Source organism: Carassius auratus, chromosome 5 (genome assembly GCF_003368295.1).
Source record: "Carassius auratus strain Wakin chromosome 5, ASM336829v1, whole genome shotgun sequence".
NCBI lineage: Eukaryota > Metazoa > Chordata > Actinopteri > Cypriniformes > Cyprinidae > Carassius > Carassius auratus.
The window spans coordinates 7691098-7710460 of NC_039247.1; the positions used below are offsets into that span (position 1 = coordinate 7691098).

The 19363-nt window shown below is 35.0% G+C and overlaps 1 protein-coding gene and 1 long non-coding RNA gene across 3 annotated transcripts; both read left to right on the forward strand.

The window, feature by feature from the left end:
• Positions 1-783: 783 nt before the first annotated feature.
• On the forward strand, positions 784-6813 carry LOC113073212 (transmembrane protein 233-like). 2 transcript variants are annotated; one of them, XM_026246097.1, is made up of 3 exons: positions 784-1358; positions 2237-2371; positions 2979-3878. In XM_026246097.1, the coding sequence occupies exons 1-3, from the start codon at positions 1173-1175 to the stop codon at positions 3042-3044; spliced, it is 387 nt and encodes a 128-aa protein (XP_026101882.1). In that variant the 5' UTR covers positions 784-1172; the 3' UTR covers positions 3045-3878. The 2 variants fall into 2 exon arrangements, with proteins under 2 accessions (XP_026101882.1, XP_026101889.1); XM_026246104.1 differs by lacking the exon at positions 2979-3878 and adding an exon at positions 4209-6813 and having other exon boundaries at positions 790-1358.
• Positions 6814-8321: 1508 nt separating this feature from the next.
• Positions 8322-18604, forward strand: LOC113069059 (uncharacterized). The gene is made up of 6 exons (XR_003279653.1): positions 8322-8579; positions 9700-9846; positions 11454-12804; positions 16020-16105; positions 17696-17776; positions 18549-18604. It is a non-coding gene; the product is annotated as an uncharacterized LOC113069059 (long non-coding RNA).
• Positions 18605-19363: the final 759 nt, after the last annotated feature.

A 19363-nucleotide genomic window follows, 5' to 3' on the forward strand; every position in this document is an offset into this window, starting at 1 on the left:
AAATCATCAAAATGAAGGAATTAAGAAAAATCTGCTTTTATTTTATATTAAATATTTAAAAATATACTAAGGTTTCAATATTAACAGACCAGCAGACCATCATCAAATAATTGTTAACTTAAGTAAAATAAAATACTTAACTAAAATTCTAATGAAAGCAGAACATTTCAAAATAAAAGCTTAAAAAACATAATAGTACCTCAGCAATACTAGAATAATGATATACAGATAGATAGATAGATAGATAGATAGATAGATAGATAGATAGATAATGTCCAAACCTTTGACTTGTAGTCTATAAATTATAACCTTCTTTAACATTTGTTTTGAATATTCAATATCTCCAGTGTGTAAAATAAAAGATAAGCTTTATAGTGCAGTGTTGTATATTTATGTATATTTTCATGAAAAATAGAAATATTACTATATATTTTACATTGCCAAATGTCCTCTAACATGTTACCTAAAATGTGTCTGGTGTGTTTATACATTTCTCAGCTGGTTTGCAACATTTAACCATTTAATGACCATTGTTTATGAAGCTAACATAATTCCAGGGCACCAAGTAAACAAACAAATGAAAAGACATCCAAAATCTGATGCCCAACCATCCAACACTTCGAGACATGGGAACAGTCGTGGTTCATCTGCCCCCTCTTACTCTGTTATGTTCATCTATATCCAATAACAGGCACCTGATACCCTGTGACCCCAATACCACCCAACGGCCCCATGTCAAACCACAAACACACACACACACACACACACACACACACACACACACACACACACACACACACACTTACAGAGTTTCTCAGCATTTCTGCATTTGATTATTATTAGTCTAGATTTCTCGGACCATCCTGGTGTCATTTTACAGTTTTCTATCTGCCAAATTTAAGAGAGATATGTAAAATCAGAGAATCACACACACACACTTAAAACTTTGGCGACCAGGAATCTGTCCATGAGAAAGTACCTCATCTCCCTGATCCCGTTACTCACGGGTCCTTCTTGCTCAAACACCCTCCCCCAAAATACTCTTCATTTCATCTTGTTTCCTGACAGCCTGCACAGCTCCCACTGAACCCTGCTGGATTTATTCATCTCTTTCTACTCATTTATCTCCACTCTCAGACATTTGTCTGTTTTTGGAGTGTGTGCCTGCCATCATGGCGACGGGCAGCTCGCAGACAGATGTGAAGGGCTCTCTGAACGGGAGCATGGATTTGTATCACAGCTGGTTCGGTCCTACCACCCCACGACCTCCTCTACGAAACTACCTGCTCCTGACCATCCTCACCTGCTTCTGTCCAGCCTACCCCATCAACATTTTAGCCCTGGTGTTCTCCGTCATGGTGAGTTAACAATCTGGACTACGTTTACTAAAACTGGAAACTGCTTCTAATTTTATCTGCCTTTATATTAATGTCTGCATGAAAGCAAGGGCTTATATTGATGACAAGACGTCAGGTATCATCACTATCATAACTGATCATACTTTAAGGTGCTGAAATTTTTTGGGGGGACTGTACTATAAAGCATAAAAAATACCTTAATATGTTTACACATGTTTAGAAAACATGCTAAGTTCACATTCTTGTTTCTCTGAGAAAACAATGCTACACTTGTGAAATGTATGTACAGTGTCGGATCGTCTGTTTTTGTTTTGGTCTTTATGATTTCGCCCACTGACAGTTTTCCCAATAGCATTTCGACACCCCGGGTTGCCAGATAACACTCGTTCCTGTTGCGTGTCCTCAATCTGGCAACCTGCATGAGTGTCCAGTCTGAGGAGGAGGAGGGGGATGTAGAAACAACTCTTTCTGCTATTTTGAATTTGGACTGCAGTACCTATTTCAGCCAACAGTGTTCAATAATGCATTCTTCACCTTTAAGACTATTAAACTGAAATGCTTAACTCATTATCTCTTTATCTTTATGTTATGGGCATGATTCCTGCTGTTGTTTGTTGAAGAGTCATGCATGTTTGTTACCTGTTCAACTTAATAATCAGAATAACGGTTAGAATAACTAGAACCTAGCAGATGATAAAACAGGCCTATGAATGAATGAATTAATAGCTAGAGTCCAGAATATCATCACCTAGAAAAATCATTGGTTTGATTGCCGTTATTAGTTTGACTGGATGAACACACACACACAGAGAGAGAGAGAGTTTGTGGTCTTGTGTATGTATATATGTTAATTTGTATGTACCTTCTGTCTTTTACAGTCCAGAAACAGTTATGATCAGGGAGATTATGAGGGTTCGAGGCGTTTAGGGAAGATGGCGCTCTATGTGTCCATCGCCTCCATCATCATCGGCATCCTCATCATCACCATCTTCTGCGCTGTGCATTTCAGCAAGGTACCACTCGCATGTCTTATATAATCATATCGGATCTCTTACAAAGATCTCTTAAAAATGCAGTTTGTGGCTGAATATGTTATTTAATTTTTATTATATACAACCCCAATTCCAGAAAAGTTCAAAAATCAATAATATGTTTTTGTTAATTCCCTTTAACCTTTATTTAATTGACTAAAGTAAAAAAAAATAATAATAATAATAATAATTCATGCCTTCACTGGCCAACTTAATATTATTTTATAAATACACTCCAAAAAAAGTTGGGACAAATGCAATTTTACCACCGTGTCACCTTTTCTTTTAATGACATATTTTAATAATCTGGGAATTAAGTATGCTAATTTTTAGTTTTGCAAAAAAACTTTTTGTCCAAGCAGTTTCACTTGATACAAGACTTTAGATGCTCAGCAGTCCATAGTCATTGTTCTCGTTTTCATGGCTGGTCATACATTTTCAATAGGAGACAGATTTGCTGGCCACTCAGTCCCATCCACACGTGTCTACGAAACCACACTGTTGTATTGTCTTCATCAAATATCCATGCACTTCCCATGAATGATGTCATCTTGATGGTAGTATATGTCTCTGTACAATCCTGATACAGTATATGCCTCCACATCAATGGGACCGTCGCACATATGCCAGTCACCCATGCCGTTTGCACCGATGAACTCATATTCCATGACAGATGTTTGCTTTCGCATCTCTCACTGATTGAAGTAAGGATGTTGCCTTTTGTCTTTAGGACTTACAATGTGATGTCTGTTTTCCCCAAAAACAAGTTGAAATGTGCACTCATCTGACCACAGCACACATTTCCACTGTCTTTTTTACTGTCTAAGGTGAGCTTGGGCCCAGAGAACCCCGCAGCATCACTGCATAGAATTGATGTATAGATTTCTCCTAGAGTAACAGAGATTCAAGTTGCATTTCTTGATGCAGCTGCAGACTGAAATACTACTGAGCCCATGTGGCTATATTTAACACCACAGCATGAAGGTTTCTTATGCAATGCCATTTGAGGGCTCAAAGGTCAGGCATATTCATCTAAGCTTTCCTACATTGCCCTACACAGACTCAGATTTGTCTGGATTCTCTGAATCTTTTTCAAAAAATGTGATTTTTGATTTGTCTGACATCTCTCTCATGAAATTTGGCACAAAGTGGTGAGCCATGATCAGGACAGGATGCTCCGTATAAACCCAACCATGACACCCTCACATTTACCAGTTCACCTGCTTATTGTGGACCGTTTCAAACAGTTTAACTTGGATATTCTTTAAGCTTTTCACTTTTATTATGCCTCGGTCCCAACTTTTGTGTAGCCATCAAAATGAAAAGTTGTTAAGTGAAAACATTGGGAATGTTTCAGTTGTACCTTTGTCAATTAAATAAAGGTTAAGGACAGTTAACAAACCACAGACACTTTACTTTTTATAAAATATCCCAACTTTTCTGGAATTGGGGTTGTATATTTATATATTTAATTTATATTGAATGCTAATTATGTATTTATTATAATATATTTATTTAAATATATTTTTTTCGAACATTCTTGATTTCCCTTCCTTAAATATTATGTCAAGGAGAAAAATATTTTTTTTTGTTTCTCAAAAAAGTCATGATCTACATTGTGAAATCAGAATCATAATGAGCTTTATAATGAAATAACGACAGCTTCATTTTACAACAAAAGAGGTCAAATCGGTTACATTCAGTGTAATTCTGATGACTGAGGACGTGTAAATTGATTAATAAAATGTACAAATAAAATGAATGCGCCCGTAATGTTACTCTTTCTCTGAGTTGACTCTTTGTGTTTCTGTTTGTTTAGAAAGACGTGTAAGATGACAGTATTTTGTCGTGCTGTGCTCTGGGTGAAGGTCGTGCACTGGGTCGCTCTGTCTGTTGAACTGAACAGAGATTTTAGTTATGAAACCAAGAGCAGGACAGATCCAGCACAGGACATCAGCTCTCCTCCATCTGCAGTCCAGCTCATGCTTATAGAAGAGAGAGGTAGATGATGGGGCTTGAAAAGATATGCTATTTTTGTCAAGACATTTTTACAGACAAATTCAAAATATACACTTTTAAACCACCAAATATTACTCATCCATGCACGTACTGAATATGTAAATAATTTTGTAACACATGCATGTCTGTTCTTTTTCTAATTCTTTTTGTGGCAATCCTGTGTTGAAATGTACAGCTACAATGGCTTCAGGGTTGAATTTCACTGTAAAAATGATTAATAATGACCTTATCATTTCAACACATCACACTGTTTACAGTCTTAACAGCTCTTATAAAATCGGTAAAAAAGTAAAAAAATAAATAATAATAATTATGGAAAATGTAAATATTATTATTGTTGGTGCTTAGAAAAAAAAAAAACCCTGATTCTATATGTTTCTCAGTTTATTCATGTAGGCTAGTCTGAGGATATGTTTATGTGTCATCGGATGTTTTACAAATGAAAAATGACACTAATTTGGATATAATGTTGTTCTGATTATAAACTTCATTTTAAAAAAGCACAAAACACCATTCATACAAAACTGAAATATAGCATTTTTGCACCACAAAGCCCACTGCACGATTCTTCCACAACTGTGTGTAACAAGTACAACATTAACAACTACAATAATAATAATAATAATAATAATAATGCAACATATTGGCAGCGAAAGCATGTTTCGCACCTCAAGCAACTTCAATACATTATTATGGATATGGAAGTAAAATGAATTTCACTTATTAGTCTTAAACTTATATAAGACAAACTAACAAAAGTGAGAAACGAGAAGCATTATACTGAATTTGAAGCTATCTCCCCTCAATTCTTTTTCTTTCTTCCTCGACCCCCTTGATCTTCATGCCAGAGAGCTGGTGTTTTTGGAGATGTACCTTCAGCCCTCATTTGTGCTATATATAGTGTTGGGTCTCAATCCCGCGGTGGAGTCAGGGGCCTCTTGTTATCCCAGCGTGTTCATGCCAGCGGGGTCACATGACACTGGATAGCTTGTTTAGCAATGCCTGTTGCTGAAAACCACAAGAATGTCCCCATGCTCCTGGGAAACACTTCAGTCCAGTACACAGGCTGAGTTAGGATGTGAAATGTGTTATGGGACATCAGGGGTGTCATGGGGGCACAGAACTCCCATCAACAAGTGTCCCAATATTTCATACTCTTTCATGATACTGTTTTAGATATATTACTCCCTCTTCTAGTTATACTACTCTGGACAATGTTTGGAACTTTGTATTGCTAGTATTTCTAATGTTATAGACCTTAAAGGGAAAGTTAATCCAAAAATGACTTATTCAGCCACAAGCCATCCTAGGTGTTTATGGCTTACATCATAAAAAGTGCTCCACACAGCTCGAGGGGGTTCATCGAGATCTTCTGAAGTGAATCAAATCATTTAACCATATATAAAACTTAATAAACCGTAATCTCTAGCTTCCTCCAACTGTCATCGGCGTTCCAGCGGATGATGTGGGACATATGCTTAGCATCAGCTCTGGTGAGAAACCTTTGTTTACAACAAAGGAAAACCAGTCTCCTCTTGGCTTATATTGAGATACTTCCGAAGTACTTTACGTCATTTCTCACTGGACATGATGCCCTGCTTCATCCGCTGGAACGCAACCCTCTGGTGAATGTGCATATGACATATGCACATTCTAGAGATTACTAGAAACTAGAGATTACGATTTATAAAGTTTTAAATATGGAGTTTTTTTTTTAAACAAACACTTCAATTCACTTCAGTAGGCCTTCATTAACCCCTTGGAGCCGTTTAGGACACTTTTTATGGTGGATGGGTTAGGGTTAGGGTTAGGTTAGTGCTTTATTTTGCTTCAAAGTCTTGATGACCATTCACTGCCATAATAAAGCCTGGATGAGACTTGTAATAAAACTCAGATTGTATTCGTCTGAAAGAAGAAAGTCATATACACCTAGGATGATTTTGTGGTGAGTGGGGTAATTTTCATTTTTGGGTGAACTATCCCTTTAAGGCGGGTTCTTCAAATCTTACCCTGCAGAGTTTAGAGCTTGCAGATCTTTAACCCTGATCAAACCAATTTACCTGTGATTTTCTAATGATTCTGGAGACCTTGATCAGCTTACTCAGGTGTGTTAAATCAGGGTTGGAGCTAAACTCTGCAGAATGTTTAATAACATTCTCAAAACCTCTCAAAACACACACACACACACACACACACACACACACACACACACACACACACACACACACACACACACACACCACACACACACACACACACACACACACACACACACACACACACACACACACACACACACACACACACCATTATTTATACACTGTTCATGTAATGTCATAATGTCCCTTAATGTTTTCTCTATCATTTGCATTAACCCATTAAAGCATTTAAAAAAAAATTAAAACACTGAAGGTTTCATTATTTTTTTTTCTGCTTGACACAGTCCATGTTTGGTATGGTTGCCTTTTCATTAGAATATTGCTTTTTGCAAAATGAGCTTTCACCAGCTGCTTTGCCTTGAGGGCAGAGCGACATGATTTAATTGAACAACCCCAGGGTCAAATGGCACCTGATGGAGCAGGTGTTGTTTAGATAGACAGAGGGATGTTTCCTTGTCATCCTTCAGTAATCACACAGAAAGACACCTGAGAAGTGACCATCAAAGTGTTTAACAAAGGATTCTCAACAGGAAAAGATTTACATTTATGCATTTGGCAGAAAAAAATCTAAAATAATATTTTATACAAATTGCATCCTGTAAATGTTTAATACCGGCAATGTATAAAGCAAAACTGTACTTGAGGTCATGTCATATCGTGTGTTGTGCTGTCCATCCTGAAGTGTTTTACATCTGGCTTTGTCTCACTCTGATGGCCATGTATTAAACAACAATCTGATGATGTCAGAGATGCATAATATCATTCATAAGTCATAACTGATTTTTTAAGATGATTAATAAAAATCATTATGATCATGAAAGACTGATTGTCTTGATCTTCATTTGATAAATATCAGGAACATTGCCACTGTATCCTGATGTTCTTCAGAGGATTTTCTTCAGGTGAAGATCCTTTTTGAGGGGATCTATATTTTTTACAGGTTCTGGCTGGTGGCCATGTATAAAGTGTTCTCGTGACATATATTAGTGCTGTGTAAAAGCCTTGATTTGAGTGTGTAAACTCGACTAATTGCACTGAACTGCATTCTAATGATCACAATTGAAATGCAACACCTATCAATATTATATGTCCAAAAATAAATAAATAAATAAAAATACTGGCAGTACTTTTATTTAATTAGTGAATTAGGCTTTTGTTAGATGGATTAGGCATGTGTAGGAGAGATTATCTGTACACTATTAAAAGTTAATTTGAGGTCTGGCGACTTTAAATAGGAAACAACACATGCTTTGATGTTTTGTTGGTCATGAGACACTTACTCTTTAAAATCATTTTATACAAAAAAAATTAAGTGTCATATCTGGACATGAGTCATTTAAAACTATAAAATAAGTTCTTAGGATGAAACTTGGCACATATCTGGCCTATTTATGAAAAAGAAGGGAATAATCCCAATATTTAGCTCTGCTGAAACACGTGGGGAGAAAGAGAGAACACTGAATTTTCATCATAAAAATAGAATAAGCAAAGCCGCTCTGAAACCTGTGAACCAGAGGGCGGGGCTTAGAAGCCCAGAAGTCGTCTCTGATTGGTCTGCAACGGTGGGTGATAAATAACTATTATTCTTTTCACCTCTAGGGCGTTTATTTTAAATAAAATTCGGGTGTCCATTAGACCATGCATTTGATAAATTGAATTTATGATTATTTGAAATATCTAATGGATTTTAGAATTGCAAAAACACATTCTCGTATTATATCATATTAATAATTTTAACTTTCCAAAAAAGAAAATACTAGTGATACACAATAATTCAATAACTTCAAAAACGTGTGATTTTTAGTTTACGGTTTCATGAACCACCGAGCGCCCCCTAGAGGAATAACAGGTAATGTCCTCTAAGAAACAGTGACTAGTGAGTATTAGCCCCTCAAACACACAGAGGACAGTGAAACACGGACAAAGAGAGTCGAGAGGAGCTGAAGTCAGTGCATCTGCTCCTGAACTCCTCTGTCACATCATGGCTCAATCACCGGATGATGCTTTGCATGGTAAGACAACTGCATATTCAACTGCATTACACTGCTTCTTTGTTATAACCCGTGATTGTGTAGATGTATGTTCACTATTACTATATATTTATGTATTAATATATTTATATTTTTTTTATTTGATAATATATCCATAGTATACACTTGTAGCCTATATCAAATGAAATAATTGACAATTAAATTAAAAGTATATATGTGTGTATATATATATATATATATATATATATATATATATATATATATATATATATATATATATATATATAAAATAAAAATACATGAATGAATATTAATTACAAAATAAGTAACTAGATACATATAGAATTAATCTTTGTTTCTATTAATAATAATTTTCTATTATTTGTGTGTGTTTTTCTTTTGCTGTGCCATTGTTTTTGTCTGTGTTGTTATGTAAATATATTTCATGACTAGCCAGCTTTGTCTCTCTTTAAGCCAATTACTGTGAAGAGGGTTAACAGCTCTTATAATTTGATCAGTGGTTAAATCTGCTCGTAGAGGAAAATGTGAGAACAACAGTGTTTTCAGAACAAACAAATGCATTTGTGACTTGATAATCTCTGACAGAAATAAAAGGCGTGTAACGATAAGACCTTTGTAATCATCGGGAAGAAGGAGGCGGGAAGCGGCGCACAATCAATACATTTTAATAATTGAAAAATAAACACAAAACAGCACACCAGCCCCTCACGGACGACTGGTGCGCTCAAAATAAAAAGCAAACATAAAATAATGTCCCAGGCCTGGTCCTCTCTCGTCCTTCACTATAGTCGCTCCAGTTTTATATCCTTCCATCTCCTACGTGGGACTCGATACCGGCGGTTGGGCGCAGGTGCAGCTCATCTTCAGTCACTACACCTGGCCTCACTCCTCGTTCCCACGCCTCTCGGCCCCGCCCCACTCGCCACAGAAAGTTTACTTTTTTAATTAAATTACAAATAAAAATAAAGACCTTTTCCATTAAATTCAAAGTTTTTGAAATGCACCTGTATATATATATATATATATATATATATATATATATATATATATATATATATATATATATATATATATTATTGCTGAATGACCCTGAAGAGACCCTCTCTCTTTCTGTCTTTAGGGGGTTTGTGTTTCATCACCCAAAGCAGTCCAGCTCTCTGAGAGTGAGGGAGACTGAGCTGATGAAGAAGGGTTTGTTTTCCTCAGACGTGTTCCTCATTCTCCTGCCCTCTCTGATTGCCTCACACGCTTTGACACTGGGTCTGGGGTGAGACTTATGTCATATTTCATCATATCTAACATTTTATTTTTAATATCACTGACTGCACAGGAATTATGTGGGTCAGTTTTCATCAAATGTGTCAATGAGATTTATCTTTGTATGAATAGTCTGTACATATTGTGAATGGGTCATTCCTGGTATGCGGTAACATTTTGGCTTTATAAGTGTTGTAAAAAAAAAGTTACATGATTTTTATGTTTTTTGCATTCTACCAAAATAGTGACATGTTTAACTATTAGGAATAGCTCAGGGACTCAAAAAATAATAATTATAGGTAGATTGTTCAGACACTGGCGATGAAAATATTCCACCTTGTTAGGTGGAAATAGTTATCACAGCATATTAATAATATAAATATTAAACAATAATGAGCTTTTCTTGGATAGTATATATCCCTTATGCCTCTTTTTTTTTTAGTTTAAAAACAATAACAAAACAATTATTGATGAATAGAATGTCTTAATTGTTAAGAACAGGAAGTTTGTGTGCCAATGGTTGCCAATAGGGTTGTAAATTAGAATTTAAAAAATGCTCAAAAACATACATATGCTGTTAGTGCTCCTCACTTCACAAAATAAGAGTATGCCAAACATTTATTGCTTGAAAGATTATGACTTGTCAGGGTGGAAAGGAGCATAACAGGGTGGAACACCACTGGTAACAGGTTCGTTAACAGTGGACAAGCTTTCCGTCATTGTCCTGCTTCCCATTTATAATGTGTGGAACTGCACCTATATAATATTGTTTAAAAATTTAAAAAATAAATAAATAATAATAATAATCCAGATTTCATTTGGGGGAGGGACACAAATAATAGCTATGTGGTTCCTTATCATAATTAATAATGGTGGCAGAACGATTATCTGTTCAGATGGCTATAGAAATAATTACAAATTAGAGAGGACAGACATAATCAATTATTTTTTATTTATATTTGATTAAAAATAAAGATGTTATAAATCATTTGGATTAACTAGATTAAGAAACAAGCACAAAAACCATTACAAGAAGGAACAGTAATGGACAGTGATGCCATATTTTATGCTTTTTATTATGATGATAATTGTTATGAAAAAAAAATTGTATGCTGCGTTAATTGTATTAAATATTGTAATATTTCCACGCTCGGTACAGTAGGTGGTATTTTTTATTTTGCCTCCAAGATCGAGTTCTGTACTAGTGACCCGGGAGCTTAAGGGGTTTTTGCACAGTATCTTATGATTAATATGATTAAATAAATCATTGGGATATAAAAGTCACTGCATAACAGGAATGACTCGTATATATTGTGTGTCCCTGCTTAAGGCCGGGATCCTGTCGCAGCCACTATGCCTGGTTTGCAATAAATTACAGACAATTGAGAAAAGTTTGTGCTGTTTAGACACTCTAAAATGTTTTATTGAGCTATACAAAATTAATTTTTGATTTCCATTTTCATTAAAAGCATTAATGTTACCCAAAAAAGAGCATAAATAAAACCTCTTATGCTGTCAGACAGGTTTCTAAAAGATGACTAATTCTTTTTTCTTTCTTTCTTTTCTTTCTTTCTTTCTTTCTTTCTTTCTTTCTTTCTTTCTTTCTTTCTTTCTCAGAATTTACATAGGGAAACGGTTGGCCTCCTCCTCCCCCAGCACACTGTGACATGTGACATTTGGCAGCTCACTGATTGGCTGAGGCTGCTGCCACTATCACTGTAGCCCAATCACTGCTCTTTTCTCCTCCTGTCATGGACAACAGCCTCTTCTACCTCTGTCTGTGTTTGTCCTGTTTCACCACAAAACCAGTCTGTCTGTGTCTCTTTCTCTCTCACCAATCATATATGGGTCATATCATAAAGAATCAAACTGTGCTTGATATTTTTAGATTAAAGAGCCTGATGTTCTATGACAGTAATAAACTTAATGACATTTCATCACATTAAGTTTATTAGTTTATATCAGATTCTGTGTAATCCAATCTGTATATGCAATTCAAATACTTGAATATAAAGGGTACTATTTTAACGATCTAAACTCAGTGTACAGTGCACGGCACAAGTGCACTCAGGGCGTGTCCAAATCCACTTTGCTATTTTAACGACAGACAAACAGTCCATCTACGGGACAAGCAGGCGTCCACCAAAGCTCCGCGCGATGAGTCAGTTAATATACAGTATATGTGTGTGTGTATTGGCACAATTGTTCAATTAATTAGCCAATTTCATTCATCATTATAAGTAGTAATTGGCTGAATTGCAAATAGGTAACCTAATTCTAATATGCAATGACTACCCATCGTTGTTTTTTTATATTTATGTAGCCTACACAATAATATTCTTTTGTTTGTACTATTTGGCATGTTTGTGTGATGTGCATCCCTGTCTGTAATAAGCAAAGTCAATGCGCACTGTAGACCTGCCCAGGGGCGCATTTTCTACCAATCTTGCTCTTTAAATAACAAAAAAGTATTACGCCATTGACTTTAGACTTTAGACCAGGTCTGAGTTGGTCTACGGTGCAGTCTATTTTCGGGAAAATGCGAACGGCGCCAGACTGAAACTAGCAAACACACTTGAGCTGCGCTTGCGTCGCATTGCGCTGGGTGTATGATAGGGCCCTAAATGTAGGGCTAACTATTTCTAATGTCAGACTGCTTAATAAGTTACCACATGACTGACCAAATATAGATATTCTATAAAAAAAAAAATTGTGGTCAAAATGTTAATAAAAATAAAATTTAAATTGTTTCTGGTGCAAAAAAGTAAAAGTAGAGCTCAGATCGAACTTTGTGTGTGATATGACCCCTTTAACCACCTGTAAGAGTCTTTTTAAGACAAAACTGTCCCTTTATATCTTTTTGTAGTTGTTTCCATGAAGGACTGTGTCCACGTGTGTCAGGTGTTACAGTACAAGGGAACACAGAAACAGTAATACACTGAAGCTTTAAGAGAGGAGGAAACTAACAGTGAGTGAAACAAAACATTTATTATTTAACATCTAAATCAAATGCAAGACGTGCATTCAGTTTAAGAACGTTTCAGTCATGTATAGGGTATGGCTGAATCCTTTCATTTGTGTGGAGCAAAGTAATGTGAAAAATCAAATTTTGCAGTAACGTGTTTGGGATATAGATTAATTTCATGTTGTAATGTGAATGGAACTGGAGTTCACCAGGTTATCTGGTCAGATTAATGTCGTTTGTAACATCTCGACCACAATAAATGTCACTCTTATCACCTTCTGCTTGGTCTGGTGTGTTAAAATGAATCTAGATGTAGATCTGTTGAAAATATATATGAGGGTTTCACCTTTAACAAAAAAAAAAAAAAAAAAATTCCGGACCTTACGATAATTTATTGAGCATATAATCTTTGAAGTACCTTGTAATTGAAATGGTCAATGAATATGATAATCATGGGTAGTTTTAAAATATGATGAAATATAAAAAAGTGGTTGTAAGGTGAAGTGTGTAATTTAATTGTACTTAGAGTCACCATTTCTTTGACATATTTTCATTATTTTAGTCATTTTTTTCCTTCATTGTTGTATTTCAATGGTCCTGTGATGAGTTATTAAAAATGCAAATTTTTTTTTTAATTCATTGTCAGCTTTGAAGGAGTATCTCATATCAGCTTCCCATATATCAAAATTCTGTGATATCATCTGATACCTTTACTGTTTATAAAACAATGAAATGACAAATTACACATTTAACAAAATCTTAATATCTAATAATGAAAAATATGACTACGTGTTGATACAGACAAATATAAGGTTTTTAAAATATTTTGTACGGTAAAACAAGACAAAAATACTGATTAAGATAAAAACTAATTGTAGCATTTTTCTTTGAATTTAAAATTAAAGTTCTTTTTGTTCTTTTTTTGGAGTCACTGTTTGCTTTTATTGTATAGAAAAGAGCAACTCCCCACAAAGGAAAGAAAATCAGACATGTTTGAAACGACATGTGGGGAAGCAATGACAGAACAATGAAATAGAGTTGCATATATTATTAGTCAGGAGTGACTATTAATAAAATAATGTATAAAAAAGCTCAGGGAAGATGTTTATGAAATACACAATAATGTGCGGACAAATACTGGGAAAGGGAATAAATGGAAATGGACTGAAACTTTTGTGATGATGTAACACAGCAGTGTGATTCCCTGAACATGCACCAGAGGTCAGAAGTGCTCTATAGTGTGCACTGAAGTACACACAGTAATAATGAGACGCCTGCTGTTAATATGGGAGTTATGGCATGGGTTCTCACATCTTTTTTTGTAGAAGGAGCTCATAGACTGTATAAAAATAAGAAGGAGTTGTGTTTGTAATTTAGGAGCACCTTCTGATTAAGGATATGAATTAAATTTCCCATTATGGGGATTTATTTTTTCAGCTTCAATTAATTTTTTTTTTTTTTTTTTTTTTTACCTTTTAAAAGGGTAACCTTATTTAATGAATCATTTCTTTATGTCAGACTCTTAAATTTAAATTTATACATTTGTTTAAAAATGTAATTAATTAGAATAGTTAGGAAATTAAACTCCTTAACATATAAAGCCATTATTATGTGGCGGCGGGAAGTCTTTGTCACTGAATCATTTATTCAAGCGATTCATTGATCGATTCTTTGAATCACTGACTCATTCGTTCTGATTCGTTCAAAACATTGATTCATTCAGGAACAATACTCTGCTTTGTTTTGATCAGAGATGGGCAACAGTTCTGTTATGGCTTGTTTGGATCTATTTTCATTGGCAAAATGGAGCAAAAACATGATATAGTGTCTAAAATGTAAGTCTCTAAATACTGTCTACTTGTTTATTGAACTGTTGTATCATCTATATAATCCATATATCACATAAGCAACTGTGTTGATTTTCTAGAAAACGGCACTCTGGATCATGTGATAGTTCTTATTTATATCATATATTTGTAAATATTAAACACAAACTCAAACAGGGGTATTTTGCCCCAATATATTACATTATGGGGGCGTTTAAAAATTTATTTAAGTGGCATTTCTCGGTCACTTAAATTTGAACACACTTCTGATACTAAGTATTAAACTTTGACCATAGTAAAACACATTGCAATGCATTGGCAACCACCCACAACATACTTTTGCTGGTGAGATTTGTTAATGAGTATTGTTTCATTAATTACAGTATTCATATATTTTCTCAGAAGCCTGAATTTTCCAGCATGGTATTCATTCTCTCCTTGTGTCTTTACTTTATTCTGCCACTTCTCATTTGTGATGGAAGGGTGGCAGAACTCAATTTAGTGCAGTAAAAATTAAGACAAAGTAGCCAGAGTTTGGCTTGTCATTTTTATGGAGGCACAGATTTAGATAAAGAGGGAAGAAAAACAACAGTGACGTATTGATCAAAGCTTGTTGGCCTCTTGTTCAGGAAATTGATCGTCAGGAATAAAAAGGCCCGGGAGATGACGGATGAAGGGTAAGAAGCACTTGGCATGAGCAGCGTCTCCCTGCCTTCAAATCCAATAACTTCATAAAGGCTTGAGCTACTGCAGAACCCAGCAGAACCTGTTGCTCATCATGAGAGATTTTAAGAAACTCCTCATAGATGAATCTCATCAATATGCCAGGGTTGTATTTCACTCCAAAGTCAAAAACAAAGCATTGAGAAGTTATATTTTTCATAGAGAAAATAAAGCCTATTTTAGGACCATTAAGATTTCTTGAATTGTGACATTAGTTTGCACTGTAAAGCCACTCCATACTTCCAGTTTTCAGACAAGAAATCAATTTATTTATTGATTTTTATTCTATTTATTTGTAAATTACAGTGATGAGATATAGTAATGGAAAAATATCACTGCATCTTTAAGGTATCTAGGCTATATTTCAGTGAGTTGCATAATACTGAATCATGTTGATATGTAAATGTGGTTGGTCATCTGTTAATGAACATATGGCCGTGACTCAGTGACATTTATTTATTTTTGCAAATGCATGCAAAGTACATCAAAGTCTTTTCTTTGAAAAATCCAGTTTTCCATGTTAGGCCCCCTTTCAAGCTGCTACACTTTGAAAATGAAATCATGTTTGCTCTTTAGTGGTAAAATCTTACCTGAATCGAGTGATTTGAAGGTGAAATGCCATTTCACGTGCTTGTCTAGTCATCCTTTCTTCTCATCCATCACATTTAGAGTCCAGATGAGACCTAGTGATACAGAGGCTTCGTACACACGCTGCTCTCCGATGATTGATTGGTTGACCTCTGTCCACGATGAAGGTGATATTTAGGATTCTTTTCTTCACCGAGGTTGAAGCACTCCAGATGATTTAACAAAAGAAATAAAAGATGCTTCTTTGTCTATAAACTACATCGTTATCATGGCCATGAGAGACTATATATGGAATAGTGTGTGAAACCATTAAGTTTTGAGTATTAAGTCAGTGTTGTATAGAGTTCCCAGTAGCCATACTTGAACAAATATAAAGATACTGTTTGGGTAAGTGACGTCAGCGAAAGTTTTAAAGTAACAGATTTTGCATATACTTCAGTTACAAAAGTAATTGACATTTGTATTGAATTATATACAGTAAATGGCAGAACCAGGATGCTATAGGGTGTGTGTACCAGAAAGTGCCCATATTATATTCATTTACAAGCCTATATTTTGGAGGTCTTTTGGAATACATTTACATTAATTGAAAAAAAAAACAAAAGAGCAACACTATTTTTCTAATTTATTTACATATACAATTTACAATTTACAATTTTACATATACAATTTCTAATTTAACACATATACAATTTACATATACAATGCATCAGAAAGAATTTTTATCTTAATATAATGATCTCAATATCTTCATGTCTTATAGTTGCACTTCTCAGATTTAGAGTTGGTTGATCATTTAGTTTAATATAATAGTTTATATATACTTTAATAAAACTATAATATAGTTTATATTTCACGACGACAGTACAAGCAGTTGAGATTTGCTATAACATATATTGTCCTATGTAAGTATGCTGTATTCATGTGAATAAAGTTGGACACACTTATCCATCTTTATTGCATAAAAATAAGCATTTGAGATTTGCTAATATCTATATATTGCTTCACACAAGTGCATGCGAGGAAAGTTGTATAACCTACTATGTGTATAGAGAGAGAGAGAGCTGCGTGTAATCAATTTTTTTTGACAAGCGGTTTATTTTTGCAACGATATAGAATCACACACCTAGGATGTGCTATATATTATAGTGTAAGTAGCAAAAGCCATTTCCTTAAAGCGATAGTTAAAAAAAAGAAAAGAAAAGAAAATTGTGTTTTGACTTACTGTATTACTGTCTTTCTTTGGAAAACACACACACACACACACACAAAAAATTTAATGTAGTCTTTTTTAATGCAATGAAAGCCATTTCAACATCTTTTCTGCTACGCTAAAGAAATGCATACAAGTTTGCAGTAACATGAGAGCGATTCGAATTTTCATATTTTTCATAACTATCACTGTAATAACATCATCTTTCAGGAAGTGACATCATTTTGGAGGGAAAAGCAACCTAACAAAATATCAGCACGTCTCCAACATTCCTTCCTGTTTCGATAAAATTCCACAAATTAGTGTGATTGCAACATTTTGAAAGATAAAAATATCAAAATGATATGAAACTTACTGTTCTTTTTTCAGGGTGGGTTATTCTGCAGACCTTTGATGAATGACTTTGTTCGCTGCAGTAGATGTGTGTTATTTCAGCTGATACAGATCATATGTGATCATATTGAAGGTTTTGAACTTTTGCTTGTCCTCTCAGGAGTGATGTACCGAAAAAGAAGTCTCTTAAAATCACTGTTCTGTTCCTCAGACCTCTGAAGAGCCGTAATCACATGTGACGTAAATCAAGTCTTCTCGCCCGAGGCTCGTGTGTATCGGCTCAATGCAGCAGGTGAGAGTTCTCACACAGAAATCAGGTTGTCTGAGTTACATCAGATAAGAGAGCGATAGAGTAATACTTTCATCAGGAGAAACGATGACAGGGATGCTTTGACTTCAGAGCTGTGGAAGAAGGAGAGTCGGGACAGAATAAAGGCATGGTGCTTTATGATCACTATGGGATGGGCTGCATGACAGTCTTAGTAAAATCCCAAATAAACTTTAGTCCAGACATGCCATGTGTCACAAAGGGGCTTTAATATGGGAAATGTGGTTTAGTGTCATTTTTTGGATAATTTTTTTTTTCTTTTAATTAATTTTATTCAGCAAGGATGCATTCAATTGATCAACAGTAAACAGTAAAGACATTGCAAAATATTTCAAATCAGTGCCGTTCTTTTGAACTTTATATTCATCAAAGTTTACTGAAAAAAAAAAAAAAACATTGTTCACGGTTTCAACTAAATTATGAAACAGCAGCACAACTATTTACAGCATTGATAATAATCATAAATGTCTCTTTAGCAGTAAATCAGCATATTAGAATTATTTCTGAAGGATGTGACGCTGACACATTTTTTTAAAATGCAAAATGACATATCACCATAAAAGTAGTCTGTCTATATATATATATATATATATATATATATATATATATATATATATCATACAATAGCTTTTATTTATGAGAAGATTTTCAGATATTGGAAATGATTTCAGTGAATCACATTTTAAAAGACTTAATGAATAATGCATCCTAATAAATACTTCTGTGGCCTTTTTAGGGCTCAACACCGTCAATTCCACTGTATGAAAAAGAGCAGTGTAAACGTTCTGCCTCCTACAAAAGGACAAGAGGATGAGTAAATGATGTCAGAATTGTAATTTTTGGATGAACCGTCCCTTTAATCTCATAAATTGTGTGCAATCTGCCCTCATCTGGCCAAGACTGGAATTTCACCATATGTTACTACAACCTCAACACACCTTGTAAATATGCCTGAGTTCTTATTCATACCTTCACACAGTCCTTCATTTACCCTTCATTTATTTTACCTGCTCTACTACTCATTTCTGGTGTTTTTTCTCTCCATGTGTTTCTCAGCAAGACCAGATGCTCCTGTTTGATGACCCCATTATATCCGACCATGCTGCACCTCCCCCCCCTCTCTGCTCCTCTTCCTCATCATCATCATCAGTCATCTACCATGTCTCTCCGTGTCCCTCCTGTGCAGCTCCAGCATCCCCTGGTTTAATTAAATGGCCAGGCACGCACGCCCACACACACACACACACACACACACACACACACACACACACACACACACACACACACACACACACACACACACACGCACTGATGATGATGATTCCCAGTCTTAAAGGAGTAGTTCACCCAAAAATTTTAATTAATCATTTACTCCTGGCATTTCAAACTCATATGTTGTTACTTTTCCTTGCAACACAAAATGTGAAATTTCCAGAAAGTTTGTGCACTGTATTCCTATAGTCATATGATAGCACATACAGACTAAATAGTCTGCCATAGCTTACAAATCAGATATGGCACAGGATGGACATCAATTATATCAAACATCAT